The 13,311-nt window shown below is 36.8% G+C and overlaps 1 protein-coding gene across 1 annotated transcript in view; it reads right to left on the reverse strand.

Moving 5' to 3' along the window:
- Positions 1-542: 542 nt before the first annotated feature.
- Positions 543-13,311, reverse strand: part of LOC110093524 (ATP-citrate synthase beta chain protein 1) — a 31,616-nt gene continuing 18,847 nt past the window's right edge. Inside the window, exons 9-17 of the mRNA XM_020818431.2 lie at positions 4,303-4,458; positions 4,091-4,219; positions 3,534-3,666; positions 3,320-3,447; positions 2,911-3,016; positions 2,715-2,791; positions 2,536-2,606; positions 1,178-1,462; positions 543-760 (exon numbers count right to left, since the gene is read on the reverse strand). Of these exons, the coding sequence (XP_020674090.1) occupies positions 685-760; positions 1,178-1,462; positions 2,536-2,606; positions 2,715-2,791; positions 2,911-3,016; positions 3,320-3,447; positions 3,534-3,666; positions 4,091-4,219; positions 4,303-4,458 (1,161 nt within the window). The 3' untranslated portion in view covers positions 543-684. The remainder of the gene's footprint in view (positions 761-1,177; positions 1,463-2,535; positions 2,607-2,714; positions 2,792-2,910; positions 3,017-3,319; positions 3,448-3,533; positions 3,667-4,090; positions 4,220-4,302; positions 4,459-13,311) is intronic.

Genomic DNA, 13,311 nt, shown 5'->3' on the forward strand with positions numbered 1-13,311 from the left:
GGAAATGTTATCTGAAGCTAAGAAACTTATTCTTCTTTTAGGTTCAAAAATAGATCTTCTATTTGCTTGCTTTATTTTTTTATTTTTAACTGCTTCTTGGCAAGTTGGCAATCATCCAAATAATTTGGCTACCATTAATCATGAATGGTACACAAAAGACCTAGATTTTATTTGGGACAACATTATTATTATTTTTTTTAAAACAAATTTGTAGTATAGAATTTGTAATTCAAAAAAAAATTATATAAAAAAATTAATTTAAAAAGCATACAATAAACTGTCCCAAACGAAGCCTCATACTCCACTTCAAAAAATAATTTTCATGAAAAATAGAGACACCCTAGAAAAAAGAAAAAAAAAACAAAAACAAAAACAAAAGCTACCAGATATTTTATTCAAAAAAAGGCAAATACAAGGTATCCTAAACATAGTTTCCATTCCCAGCACAGATTTGAACAGAAATCGAAGGGAGCAAAACTTGTGCAAAGGTCTAAATTTTGAACTAATTCTGGCTCGCAAATCATCAAAGTACACAAAGGAATGCTATTAGAACTCGAAGTTGAAATAAGGCTGCAACCTTTGCTTACCATAGTACAGCCCCTACAAGTATTAATTGCTGGTCGAATGGTGACAAAATAAATAAATGAAAATCGAAACAACAGATCTGGATACCGTAGAAACTGATCATTTTGTGTATAGAACATCTTCCCATGGGTGGCGGTAAAGAGGCTGCTTCAACCTCTTCTGATCAAAGGTGTGCCTGCAATTGAAAGATAGGAAGATAGAAAGATAGGCCAAATTTATCCGAGCTTTAATAAATTCGGTATCAAGTAGGGGTGTTCATATTTGACACAACCCGAAAACCCGACTCCAACCATACTCGAAAATTCCGGGTTAGGGTCAACCCGAACCCGAAACGGGTCGGTTTGGGTTCAACAATTCAACCCTTTTCAAAAATCGGGTTGGGTTGACCCTTTGACACGAAATTGAACCGTTTTGACCTGAAAACCCATTTTTGACCCGGACTTGAAGTGGGTCAAGTTCGAGTCCGGAAAACTGTCTCGTTTGCAAAAACAGGTTGGGTTCGGGTTGACCCGAATAATGCAGGTTAGTTTTGGGTTCGACCCGAATCCAATATGTGACCCGAAATTGACACCCCTACTATTAAGGTACTTACCCTATGAGGCCAATGGAGCGAGCAAGGACAAAGAGTCCATTCAGGTACCCAATCTCAACAATCTCATCGATCTCCTGCTTGGTGAACATTCCACTGCCTGAAAGAAGATCCAAGAAAAGGGATCCAATGGCACCATCAACATTCAAAACCAAGTTGTTGGCCTTTGACAATGTATAGTTCTCAACTTGAACAGCATAATCCATGTACTTCACAGAAGGGAAATGGTTGTGTGCATATTGCTGCAATAGCTGAACTCTCTTGTCTCTATTATCCCTACTCTTAATCCTACAAAAATTCAATGGATGTAATCAACAAATTTGTAAATGGAATATTAAAATTAGATTATTAACATTGGAAAAAGTCCTGTCAAGTTATTCTGATCAAAATTTTAATAAGACTCGAAGTTATTGGATATGCTTTAAGATGAGTATAATACATAATAAGCAAATTTATGAGCTTTGAGCCCCCATCCTGACCACTTTTTGCTCAAAATATTCTAATACAAAATTTTTCATTAATTTTTTTAATCTACGGTAGACATCTTAGATCAAAGTAAATAATTAGACACATGTGCAACAAGAATATAAAAGATCAACATTATAAATGTCAACTCTACAAAAATTATGAGAAACGAGAATGTACAAATGTGTTACCATGCTCCATTTCTTGATGATTTAGCCATGTGGCTAAATAAATTTCTAGAATAAATCTTGAATTCAAAATTATTTTAGTTATAACGTAACAAAACCCACCAAATTCATTAGAATTATGAAGGGAATAATTTCTGTGAATTTTAATAAAAAAAAAATCTTAAGGGAAAGAAAGTTCTTTACATGATAGAAAATCAATTTTAAAGGTATTTTCTTTGTTCTTTTATGGAAAAAAATTGCTAGAAAGACTTCCAGCTTCCTTTGAACTTCTAAGAAACTGCATTCTCTTCTTGCGCCTTCTCAGTTGAGGTTAAGCAATAAACTTACAAAATTGTTTATCCATCCTTATGAGAGTGACTATAATTTCATTTCATACAAAACAACAACACAATAACATAACATTACCAATAAGCCTAAAAAAAGGGTTTATAAATACTATAAATAATATCTCAGCCAACATTCAAGAGTCAAAGGAATGAACATTGCAGAAAGATTCATCAAGCCAATCACAAATAATTAGGAAATAGCTAATGATGACTATTTCGAACTCAAGGTTGGCCAATTCTTTAATTCCACAAGATAGCATTAAAAGCACGAAAAAATAAAATAACTGAGATGGAAACCTTCAAAAGCAATAGCCTACCCCATTTCAGCAATTCTCATTAAAAAAAGAAAAAAATCAAAACGATCAGAAGTGAAGGAATATACCTGTGTCCAATTCCAGGTACCCTGATGCCCTGCTTCTTCATGCCCTCCACAAATTCATAAGGACTAAGACCCTGGAAACCGTCAATAAAAAACTTCTAACTATCTTCAAGAAGTGAAATTTTGGACAATACATTGCAAAGAGAATTAACTCCAACTATTCAAACCAAAAGTGAACTTACCCTATCATAAGCATCCTTGAAGTATCGGGCAGCATCGTCAATTGCACCACCAAATCTAGGACCAATTGTGAGAAGCCCTGTTTCAGAAACTCAAATTAAAATGCACCCCATGTTCTTATGCCAACTTCTTGTGGGTGATATTATATTAGGAAAGACAGCATTGCTACAAAAACTACTAGATAATTGTCAGAATTACCAGAAACAAGGCTCGAGACGAGATCCTTCCCAGCCCTTGCTGTGACTATAGTGTTATGAGCACCAGAGACACAGGGACCATGGTCAGCGCATAGCATAATGCATATCTGATAAGCAATGACATAGTTAGCCAGACAGAAGCCAAGCTACATATACACGAAATAGTACAATCATACTTAGGCTTCATTTGGGACGGTTTTATTATTGCTTCTTAAAGTAGCTTTTTAGATAGAAAGCTGCTTTAAGAAGCGGTAAGAAAGTCGTTCCAAACAAACCCTTAATTTAAGCAGAATGATAGCAGTAATGCTATTTCAAATCAGGATAGAATTAAAGGCCCAGCCTTTCAGCAAGGTGTTATGATCTAATACAACAACAAAAATAAGTTGGGGGTAGAAATGATTCCTACCCACCTCTATGAACTGTGTGCAATAGCGAGGAAGACTCCGTTTGAACCATAAAAGAGAGATGACATCACCAACACTAAAACCACGCTCAATAATAGAAGACATGGGTACGCCAGCATAACATGGTTCATCACCTGGAGATTATGATAACAAAACTGCAACTAAATCTTTGCCGAAAAACTGGGAACTCTGTTAATGAAGATGGAGAAGTTTTTCAAACCTCTGTCATCTGAGATAGTAGAGATGATGTGAGTTGGGGCCCGGACCTTCCCACTTTTAATTGCAAAGCTAAGATCCTCTGGAATTTCTGGAGGTTTAACTTCGGATACAGGGGTGATCTTCCCTTCTTCAACCTGATATATGCCATAATTATGAAGTCAACATTTCCGCTAAATGCTTGTTCAATAGTATGGCAGTTTTGGTTGAAATATCTTACTATGATATCAGTAAATAAAATGTCAATCAATAAGCTAGACTTTAGATGTTGAGAATATGGTGAAATCAAATTAAAAAGGAATTTAAAGTGTCAAATAGTTGCTTAGAGATTAATAAACAAGCTATAAAAGTATCCTAATGATCACATCCTTCACTTTCATTTGTCGAATTTGGCCAGTTTCACCAAAAATTGCATTTCTTGTACATAATTGTACAATTGAACTTTTAACACTATTTTTAGGCAAGTGGAATCTCTTAAGGTTAAGACATAATAATTTTAAGTGCAAAATGGCATCGCCTTTTTGCAAGCAGAGTGTATATTAAAAAGAACAGAAAACTTACAAGCTTATCAAAAGTCTCTTTAATTGCAGTCTCCAATGCTTCATAAGAAGTTGGGACAACTGCTCCAGCTTCCAACAGAGCCTGATTTTTTGCCTGCGCTGATTCCAATTCACCACCACTCTTGGCACCCTAGTTCATTGACAAGAACCTGTTAGTTTGAGATTGCCTCAGAATGAAAGAAATAACAAACAATATGTTTAACTCATACTGACAGCGTGTCCAAACTGCACTTCTGACTTGAAGAGCCTTGCACAGGTTCCACTGACCCAGGCAACAACTGGTTTATGAATTTTACCCTCTTTAAGGGCCTCCACCAGGGAATATTCATCACGCCCACCAAGTTCACCGAGCACAACCATCATTTTTACCTATTACACACAGAAATGATGTAAAGGAATGACTGAAAATACATATCTATTAGAGGAGAACAATTTCTTATGTATGAATTGATTGGCGCTTTTCTACAAATATAATTCTTTCGGTGAGTTTATTTCTTGAAAATATAATCTTAGATTTTAATTGTTCAAAAGGAAATGGCTAGGAACTTGTGGACAGTTATTCAAGTCCTGGTGGGTCATTCCGAATATTTGATAAATTAACGGGTTCAAGTTTAATGTATATTCTTATAATTTTTCTAGTATCCAATTTCTTATATGATGAACCATAGCATTACATGGTTACATTTAACATTTCATTTGAGGCTTTTTTTTTTCAAGGGGCCATTTGGTTAAAAGGAGTAGGATCTATTTACCATTTGAAGTTTGGAGAAGAGTTTAAAATAAATAAATAACAAATATAGCAAAAGACTCAGTTGAAGGCAATTAAAAATACCTTTATGTGGCTGCATGGCTAAAAAATGGTTTCCTCACTCATTGCGTGAATTAGGGGTGTCAATAAATGACCCGACAAAAAAAATTCATGTTCAGGTTAACCCGCCAACTCAATTTTGACTCAGAAATAACCCATTTAAATTTTTTTCCTTAATTTTTTTTATTTGTTGATATAATATTCTTATTATTGAATAATTAACCTAAAATATATATATTAAAACAGATTATCAGGTTAAGTTCGAGTTGCTAGCAGGTTGGATTTGACTCCATCTTTTTTACCCATTTATTAAATGGGTCGGGTTCAGATTGACTGGATTCAAGTCGGACTCGAATCCGACCTGCTTTGACACCTTCAACGTGAATTAAAAATGAAAAGAAATAATCAGAAACTCAAAGGAAAAATGATGTTGGTGGATGGAGATGAGGAGAGAAAATGAGAAGTGAGGAGGTGAAATGGAGAGATGAGAAGAAGAAAGAAATATTTTAGTCTAGATAGTAAGTAAAAATCTTAGGGAAAAAATATTAAAACAGAAAGGAAAATATAAAGTTATACAAACAAGAAAAGTGGCTACTAAGAATAGGTAAAGTAAGATAGCAGCAACGCATCTTTTTAATACCAATCACCAAAGGGCGTCTGATGCACCAACTTCGTCTTTACATGGATTTATTGTAAAACCCGCAAAAAAAGCCATTTCAGACTTCGCACGCTTTTCAAAGCGCCGCGACGTACTTTAAGTGAAAAATTCGAAGTTGCCGGATTTCGACGCAAATAATTTTATAAAATAGAGCGCGAAATTTCGATCGATTTGGTATAAAGGACTTATATGTAATCTCGCTTAAATTAGGAGATATAATTGTTGGAAGTTAAGTAATACCCAAACTACCCCTAAGCTTTGGTTCGGGTCAACCCGTTTGTGAAACGGGTCGAGTTCGGGTTCAATAAACCGACCCGTTTCAAAAATTGAGTCGGGTTTGAGTTGACCTGCGAACCTGAAAATGCTCCCTGCCCGCGTCCACTGCCCGGTTGCCAGCATTGCTCGACGCGTCAAGTTGCGTCGCGTGGCTTCACCGTTCGTGAATCGCATCGCGACGTGTGCCAACCCACTTCGGCTTCGCCGCTCACGTGCCAGCACCCGCTTTGGCGCTTTGACATTCGCGAATCGCGTTGCGCCTCTCTTCGGTCAGGTTCCTCGGTTCAGGCTTCGGGGCCGGGTTCAGTCGTGACGAGTGCCGACTACTCGCGGTGCCGCCTGATCTGCCTGCAACCTGCCGCTGTGCACCTGTTGCCGCTTCGAGTTAAGATAACCGGGTCGGGTCGTGTCAAACCGGCAACCCGCAAGGGTCGGGTCCGGGTTGAGATAGCCGACCCGTTTACAAAAATGGGTCGGGTTCGAGTTGACCCGTTTAGAACCGGACCAACTCATGTTTGAACCGAACCCGACCCATCGACCCGAATTGACACCCCTACTTTTATGTTACCTTTTATTTAACATTTCTCCTTTATTTTCTTTTAACATTTACTCTATCTTCCCATCTTATTGGTGCATGTTTCGGCCTCCTCTACAACACACAAATCACCAAAGTTTACTTTCCACTCTCTTCACTTCAATAGTGATATTTCCACCAATAATACAAATATTTATCTCTATATTATTCATCATATTTATCTTTGTTTTGAAATTTTTTAACACATCAATTTAACATTTCTCTTTTCAGTTCAAAGGGAAAAGTTGTATGCATTAAGCCCATCCCTAGACCCTACATTATCGAGAAAACTCATGTATTGGGAATACAAACTTAACATTCTAATTTTTACAACAAACAACATAATTTTCAATGGCATCTTTATTGCCTAATACTATAATCCATAAAAATATTATCAGTCTAAGATAATTCTAGTAAATTTATCTTTATCATATTCTAATTTTGAATGGTACTTCATGAGGTTATTTTCCATTTTACTTACCCAACTTAAATTATTGTTGAATTTTTTTTCTCATTTATCACATCATTCTACAAAATAATATATTCAAACTGCTTGGATCTATTATAAGTATTCAATATTTTCGACTAATAATTTCCAATTTTAATTGCAATAAAATTATATATCATGTGCCTAGGCTACATTCTAATAATCCTAAGCCCATGGTCTTCTAAGAATTCCCTCCACATTTCATTCTTTTCATTTACTTAAGAAGAAGTCTAACATATTAGAATTATAATCTGCTTATGCATATACATCAAGATACCTCATCTTGAATTCCACAACAATCTCGATAAGGGATAAGTATATATTTTTTTGAAAAAACACTATTAAAATAAAAATCATTTGGTCACCCCGCAATATTTGCTAATACTTAACATTGTGCCATAATACATATATGTAATATCCTTAAGCATGCTTTCAACAAATTTATTCTTCTTAGTACTCATCAAATCAATTCTTGAGGACTTTTATGTTAGACCGGCCCGGCTTGCAAAACAAAGGCGGAATCTCCGCCTCCTACAGATGTTGCGCGATCCGAACACCCAAATGGAGCTGTTTAGAAAAGTTTTTTGAGAAATTTGGGAGGGAAATTTGAATGTAGGGACTGTTTAGAGATTTCCTTTTGAATTGTATGCATTAAATAGTTTATTTTCCTAGGGTTAGAGCATCTTGAATTTGGCTGAAATTTGAGATCTCTTAGATTTCTTTCAGGCTCTAGAGGCGTCTAGAGATTTGGGAGAGATAGATCCTCCTCTCAAATAGAGGATCAATTGTATCTCGATATTTTCTGTTTCTACTTCATCAAATAATATAAATTATCTATTGTTTTTGTGGTTCTTGCGGAGAATTTTTGCTATTTTCCAAAGATTGGTAAGAAATTCTTGAGATGTCAAGTGTTTCCTATCAAATTGGTATCAGAGAAGATTTTGGGACTATCGTGGGCTGATTTTTTGAAATTTCAGCAGTGGTTTTTGTGATCGGAAAATGGGTTCTTGTGGAATTTTGAATAAATATCCATAAATTTTTTTTATGGCGACTAAGGTAGACGCATTGGAGGAACGACTTGAAGAGGAGATGAACTAAATTAAGATGACGGTGGGGGATAGAATTTCCTCCATGGAAGGGCAAGTGGCAGACTTACGAGACATAATGAAGAAGATGTTAGAATTCCACAACCAAACAACGACTTCAGAGGTGCAAGGGCCAGAAGGAAAGAATACGAATTCTGAAATTTGTAAGGATGAAGATGAGGTGGGGATCGAAGAGGGAGAAAGGAGAAGACCCCATATGGAGCCTTTCCAGAGAGAGGATAGAGGAGGGAGGTATGGGGAAAGGCTTGGGTATGGGGGGGTAGGAGCAAAGGGTGTTGAATGGGAACACAGGGAGGGATATTATGCCCGCCGAGGTGCTAATTTTGAAGAACAGAGAGGGGAATTCGAAGGAGGTTTTGGGTATGAAAGGGTAAGAGAAGATTATAAGACTTGGGGAGGGCCAAGCACTTGGAAAAAGGGAAACTATGGAGTAAGGGGAAACGGGGGGGATCATAAGGTAAGGAAGCTGAAGATGCACATTTTCGAAGGGGATGATGCATATGGGTGGTTCTATAAGGTAGAAATGTACTTTGCCGTCAATGGGTAGACGGAGGAGGAGAAGTTGATAGCAGTAGGCTTATGCTTAAAGGGGAAGGCGCTCTCATGGTACCAAATATCCATAAATTTTTTTTTTTATGGCGACCAAGGTAGACACATTGGAGGAACGACTTGAAGAGGAGATGAACTAAATTAAGTTGAAGAGGAGATGAACTAAATTAAGACCACGCTGGGGGATAGAATTTCCTCCATGGAAGGGCAAGTGACAGACTTACAAGACATGATGAAGAAGATGTTAGAATTCCACAACCAAATAACGACTTCAGAGGTGCAAGGGCCAGAAGGAAAGAATACGAATCCTGAAATTTGTAAGGATGAAGATGAGGTGGAGATCGAAGAGGGAGAAAGGAGAAGACCCCATATTGAGCCTTTCCAGAGAGAGGATAGAGGAGGGAGGTATGGGGAAAGGCTTGGGTATGGGGGGTAGGAGCAAAGGGTGTTGAATGGGAACGCAGGGAGGGATATTATGCTCGTCGAGGTGCTAATTTTGAAGAACAGAGAGGGGAATTCGAAGGAGGTTTTGGGTATAAAAGGGCAAGGGAAGATTATAAGACTTGGGGAGGGCCAAGCACTTAGAAAAGGGGAAACTATGGAGTAAGAGGAAATGGGGGAGATCATAAGGTAAGGAAACTGAAGATACACATTTTCGAAGGGGAGGATGCTATGGGTGGATCTATAAGGTGGAAATGTACTTTGTCATCAATGGGTTGACGGAGGAGGAGAAGTTGACAGCAGTAGGCTTATGCTTGGAGGGGAATGCGCTCTCAGAGTACCAGTGGAGGGACCAAAGGAGACCCCTACGGAGCTGAAAAGAATTTAATGATTATTTATTAGAATGTTTCCAAGCCGATAGGGGAGAAGACTTTTATGAGCAATTCTTTTAACTGGTGCAAGACAGATCAGTGGCAGACTACTGTGAGGAGTTTGAGCATTTGGCCAGTAGGGTGGAGCAATTTTAAGAGACAACATCGAAGGGGAACCTCATGAAGGGGCTCAAATAAGAGATCAAAGCGGCGGTGAAGATCATGAGGCCTCGTGACTTGGGAGAGGCCATAGAGTTGGCACAATTGGTGGAAAATTAGAGGAATCAAGAGAGAGGAGCCATGAGCAGCATTTCAGGAGGCTCTTATAGGATGACGACAATTCTTTTAGCACTCAAAGGGCCAGCATCAGGCAAGATTAATGAGACTCCTAGGGAGAATCCAATAGGAGGAAGTGGAGGGGAAGTTAAAAGATTGATAGAGAGGGAGATGCATGAGGAGGGCGAGGAGACTATGTTTCAGATGTGATGATAAATATACTATAGGGCACAAGTGTAGGGATCACATTCTTAAGGTTCTTACTATCTGTGATGACTAGTAAACTGAGGGAGGTGAGAAAATGGGAGAGAGAGGAGGAAAAGATGCATCTAGACGTGATGGAGGTCTCCCTTAATTCAGTGGTGGGATTCACTTTGAATCAAACCATGAAGGTGAAAGGGGAAATAGTTGACACGGAGGTGGTGGTGTTGATTGACAGTAGAGCTATCCATAATTTCATCTCCAATCAGGTCATGGATGTAAAAACCGAAATCGACGATCGTAGGCGTCGTACGTATTTCAATGCATCGCGACGAAATTTAAGTGAAAATTCAATGTCATCGGATTTCGACGGAATAAATTTTATATAATTCTATACAAAATTTCGAGCAATTTGATACAAAGAACATATAATCAATTTTGCTTAATTTTGAAATTAAAATTAATAGAAGTCTCTTAATACCTAAAATACCCCTAATAAGTATTAAAGCATAGATGTTTAAGTGAGGGCATTTAGGTATTTCAACATTTTTTTCCTAGGCAACCGAAATAATAAGGGACCGAATAGAATTCGGTCCATCGTTCATTCGTGCGGCCAAACCGAGCAGAAGAAAGGAGAAGGCAGACGGAAGAGGTGGATGGAAGAGGTGACGGGCAGCTCCGGCGGCATTTTTCCGGTGGTCAGATTTGGGGAAAATCGATGAGGAAGGTTGAGAGAGGATTAATATATGTTTTAATTGAAGCAAATCCCTCTCATTCTCTGGATTTTTGGAAGAGAAGATTTATAGGGTTTGACAAAAACTTAATATTTCTTTACGAAGTTAATAGGGAATGATAGGGAAGATATTTTAACTGCAAAAATGATGTTTTCCCCAAATATTTTTGAGGTTGAAAATTTAGGGTTTTTCCTAATTTGTGAATTTCAAGCAAACTTCTTTATGATTTTTATTTCATATAATGTTAGGAATGTTTTAAAGATAGAAATTTAGGTTTTTAGCAAAAATTGAATTTTTCATAATTTTTAAATTTAATAATTCCTAAAATGATTAAGGTAATTATTAAATTAGGTTTAAGAAGAGACTAGGAATGATTTTGGAAGGGAATTTATGACTTAAACGTTTCCAAAAATTTTAATAATTATTTAATCCGAAAATGAAAATTTTTAAATTTAATTATTTCTTGAATGGAGAAAGGAGGGAAAAGCTTTAAGGAACATAAAACTTATTTATGTCTTATTTGAATTTTAGGTTGTGATCAATAAGGAGAACGACACGTGTCAAAGCAACACTATGCGAATTTGCTGTACTTGTGTTAAGGTAGGTACTCATATTTTCTGTAAAAAGTTCATATGTTGCTCTACTCTTTATATTCAATGCAAATTTTTTTAAAAGTTTTCAAATTTATGTGGTTTATGAATTATGTTTTGAAAATAACTTGTTAGTAAAGTCTCTTTATTTCAATATGTTAAAAAGCTTACATGCTATAGTTTATTCGTGATTTTCATGTGTTAATCTTATGATTTATAAATCATGATAGTTTTCATTATAAATATATGATTGACTGAAAAATGGTTTATAAGTTTATGATATGAAACTGTGCATGTTGATGCAGAGTACGCAAATGGTAAAGAGGCTTTTTGGAGCTAATGATAAAGGGGCTCATTAAAGCCAATGGTAAAAGAATGATCAAATAAATAAAAATGTGTACCTGATCAGTACAAACTCTATGGGTATCTCCGGGATGAATGTTATAGTAAATACTATGCATATTAAGATTTATATTTGTTTCTATGCACATTAAAAGTTTATGTTTGAGGAAATGTTATGAAAAGGCTTTTATTCAAAAAGTTCTAATTTTTTTTTTAGTAATGACTGTTTTTTTTTTTAAGTTTTCACATGATGATTATTTCATTTTTATGTAATAATGTTTTATTATTGTTTCATGAAATTTTTATGGGAAATATGCATTACCTACTGAGCAAGTAAGCTCATCCCTGATTGTGGAATTCTTTTTCAGGAGAACCATCTAGGAACTGATGGCAGAAAGACAGTTTACTTACTGTCGTAGGATTGGACGGAGATGGAGTGTCAGGTTTTTCTTTCCGTTTGTGTTATGTGTGTAAGGCATAGATTGTATGTTTTATGAACTTTGAGAATTGTTGTGTTGACTTATTTAATGTTCGATGTTATTGAAAACTTATAGAAGAGAATATATATATATGGTTTAGTAGCTTTTTTATATCATATTTGAATGAATATTATACAAGTTTATGTTAGGATGAAAGTTAGTTTTTACTTTTTATCGAATGACTGTCTGTTCCCGTCTCACCTTTGTAAGCTTATTAGGCCGGGTCGTGACAAGTGTAAAATCAGAGCAAATGTTTAATACTAATCAATATGAAAAAGCCTATAAGATAATTGTATAAGTCCTAGAATATATAGGAAGTGTGAATTTTATGAATTTTCAACTTATGATTTTGTGTTTTGTCTCAGGGATATGAATCCTGAGCAGAATGCCACTGATGGCATTGGGAATGAAAAAGGATCGATGAATCTTGAGCCTACTGCCACAAAGGGCAATGAAGGACAGATCCTCCAGGGGGTGGCAACAGCGCCACAATGGAGTCATTTGCTAAGATGATAGCAGCGATGACTCAGATGATCAAGAACTCTCAGACTCAGGCCAGTAACAATGGAAGTAGTTCTATGGATAAGAACTTGAAGTTGTTTAAAGATATGAAGCCTCCATTATTTTTAAGTGGTGGACCTATAGAGACTGAAAATTGGCTGATGAGAATAGGGAAGATTCTAGAGGGCATGTCTTGCCCTGAAGATAGGAGGGTGGCACTCATTGCTTATGCCTTTGATAGTGAGGCAGAAAAGTGGTAGAAGAGTCAACTGCAGGAGTCTTTTAGAGGACGATCCAGCAGCCAAGTCTCCTAGGGAGAGTTCGTGAAGGTATTCAGAGACTGGTTTGTACCTATGTCAGCCAGGAGGAAAAATGCAGAAGAAGTTCAATAGACTGGTTCAAGGAGATCGATCTATTTCTCAATATGAGGCAAAATTCACCATGTTGTCCAGATATGCCTCTCACCTGATATCTAATGCTGAAGAAAAGTGTCACCGCTTCCTAACTTGATTGAAGGATATAATAAGGTAGCCTCTCATACTTTTTGGAATTGAAGACTATTCCACTTTAGTGGAAAGAGCCAGAAGGATCGAGATGGACTTGTAGGCGGCTTAGAAGATGAGGGACTTCCAGAAAATAAAGATTGAGGGCAGGTCAAAGCCCACTCAAGCTGTTAAGTCTTCTCAGTCTTGGGTGTCTACTTAGAAGAAACCCATATCCAACAATTCTGATAGCAGTGCTTCAGCTGCTACAGTATGCAGTAAGTGTGAAAGGATGCATAAAGAAAAGTGTCTCCTGGTACTAATACGTGTTATTAGTGTCATCGGCC

This window comes from Dendrobium catenatum, unplaced genomic scaffold (genome assembly GCF_001605985.2).
Source record: "Dendrobium catenatum unplaced genomic scaffold, ASM160598v2 fragScaff_scaffold_333, whole genome shotgun sequence".
Classification (NCBI taxonomy): Eukaryota; Viridiplantae; Streptophyta; class Magnoliopsida; order Asparagales; family Orchidaceae; genus Dendrobium; species Dendrobium catenatum.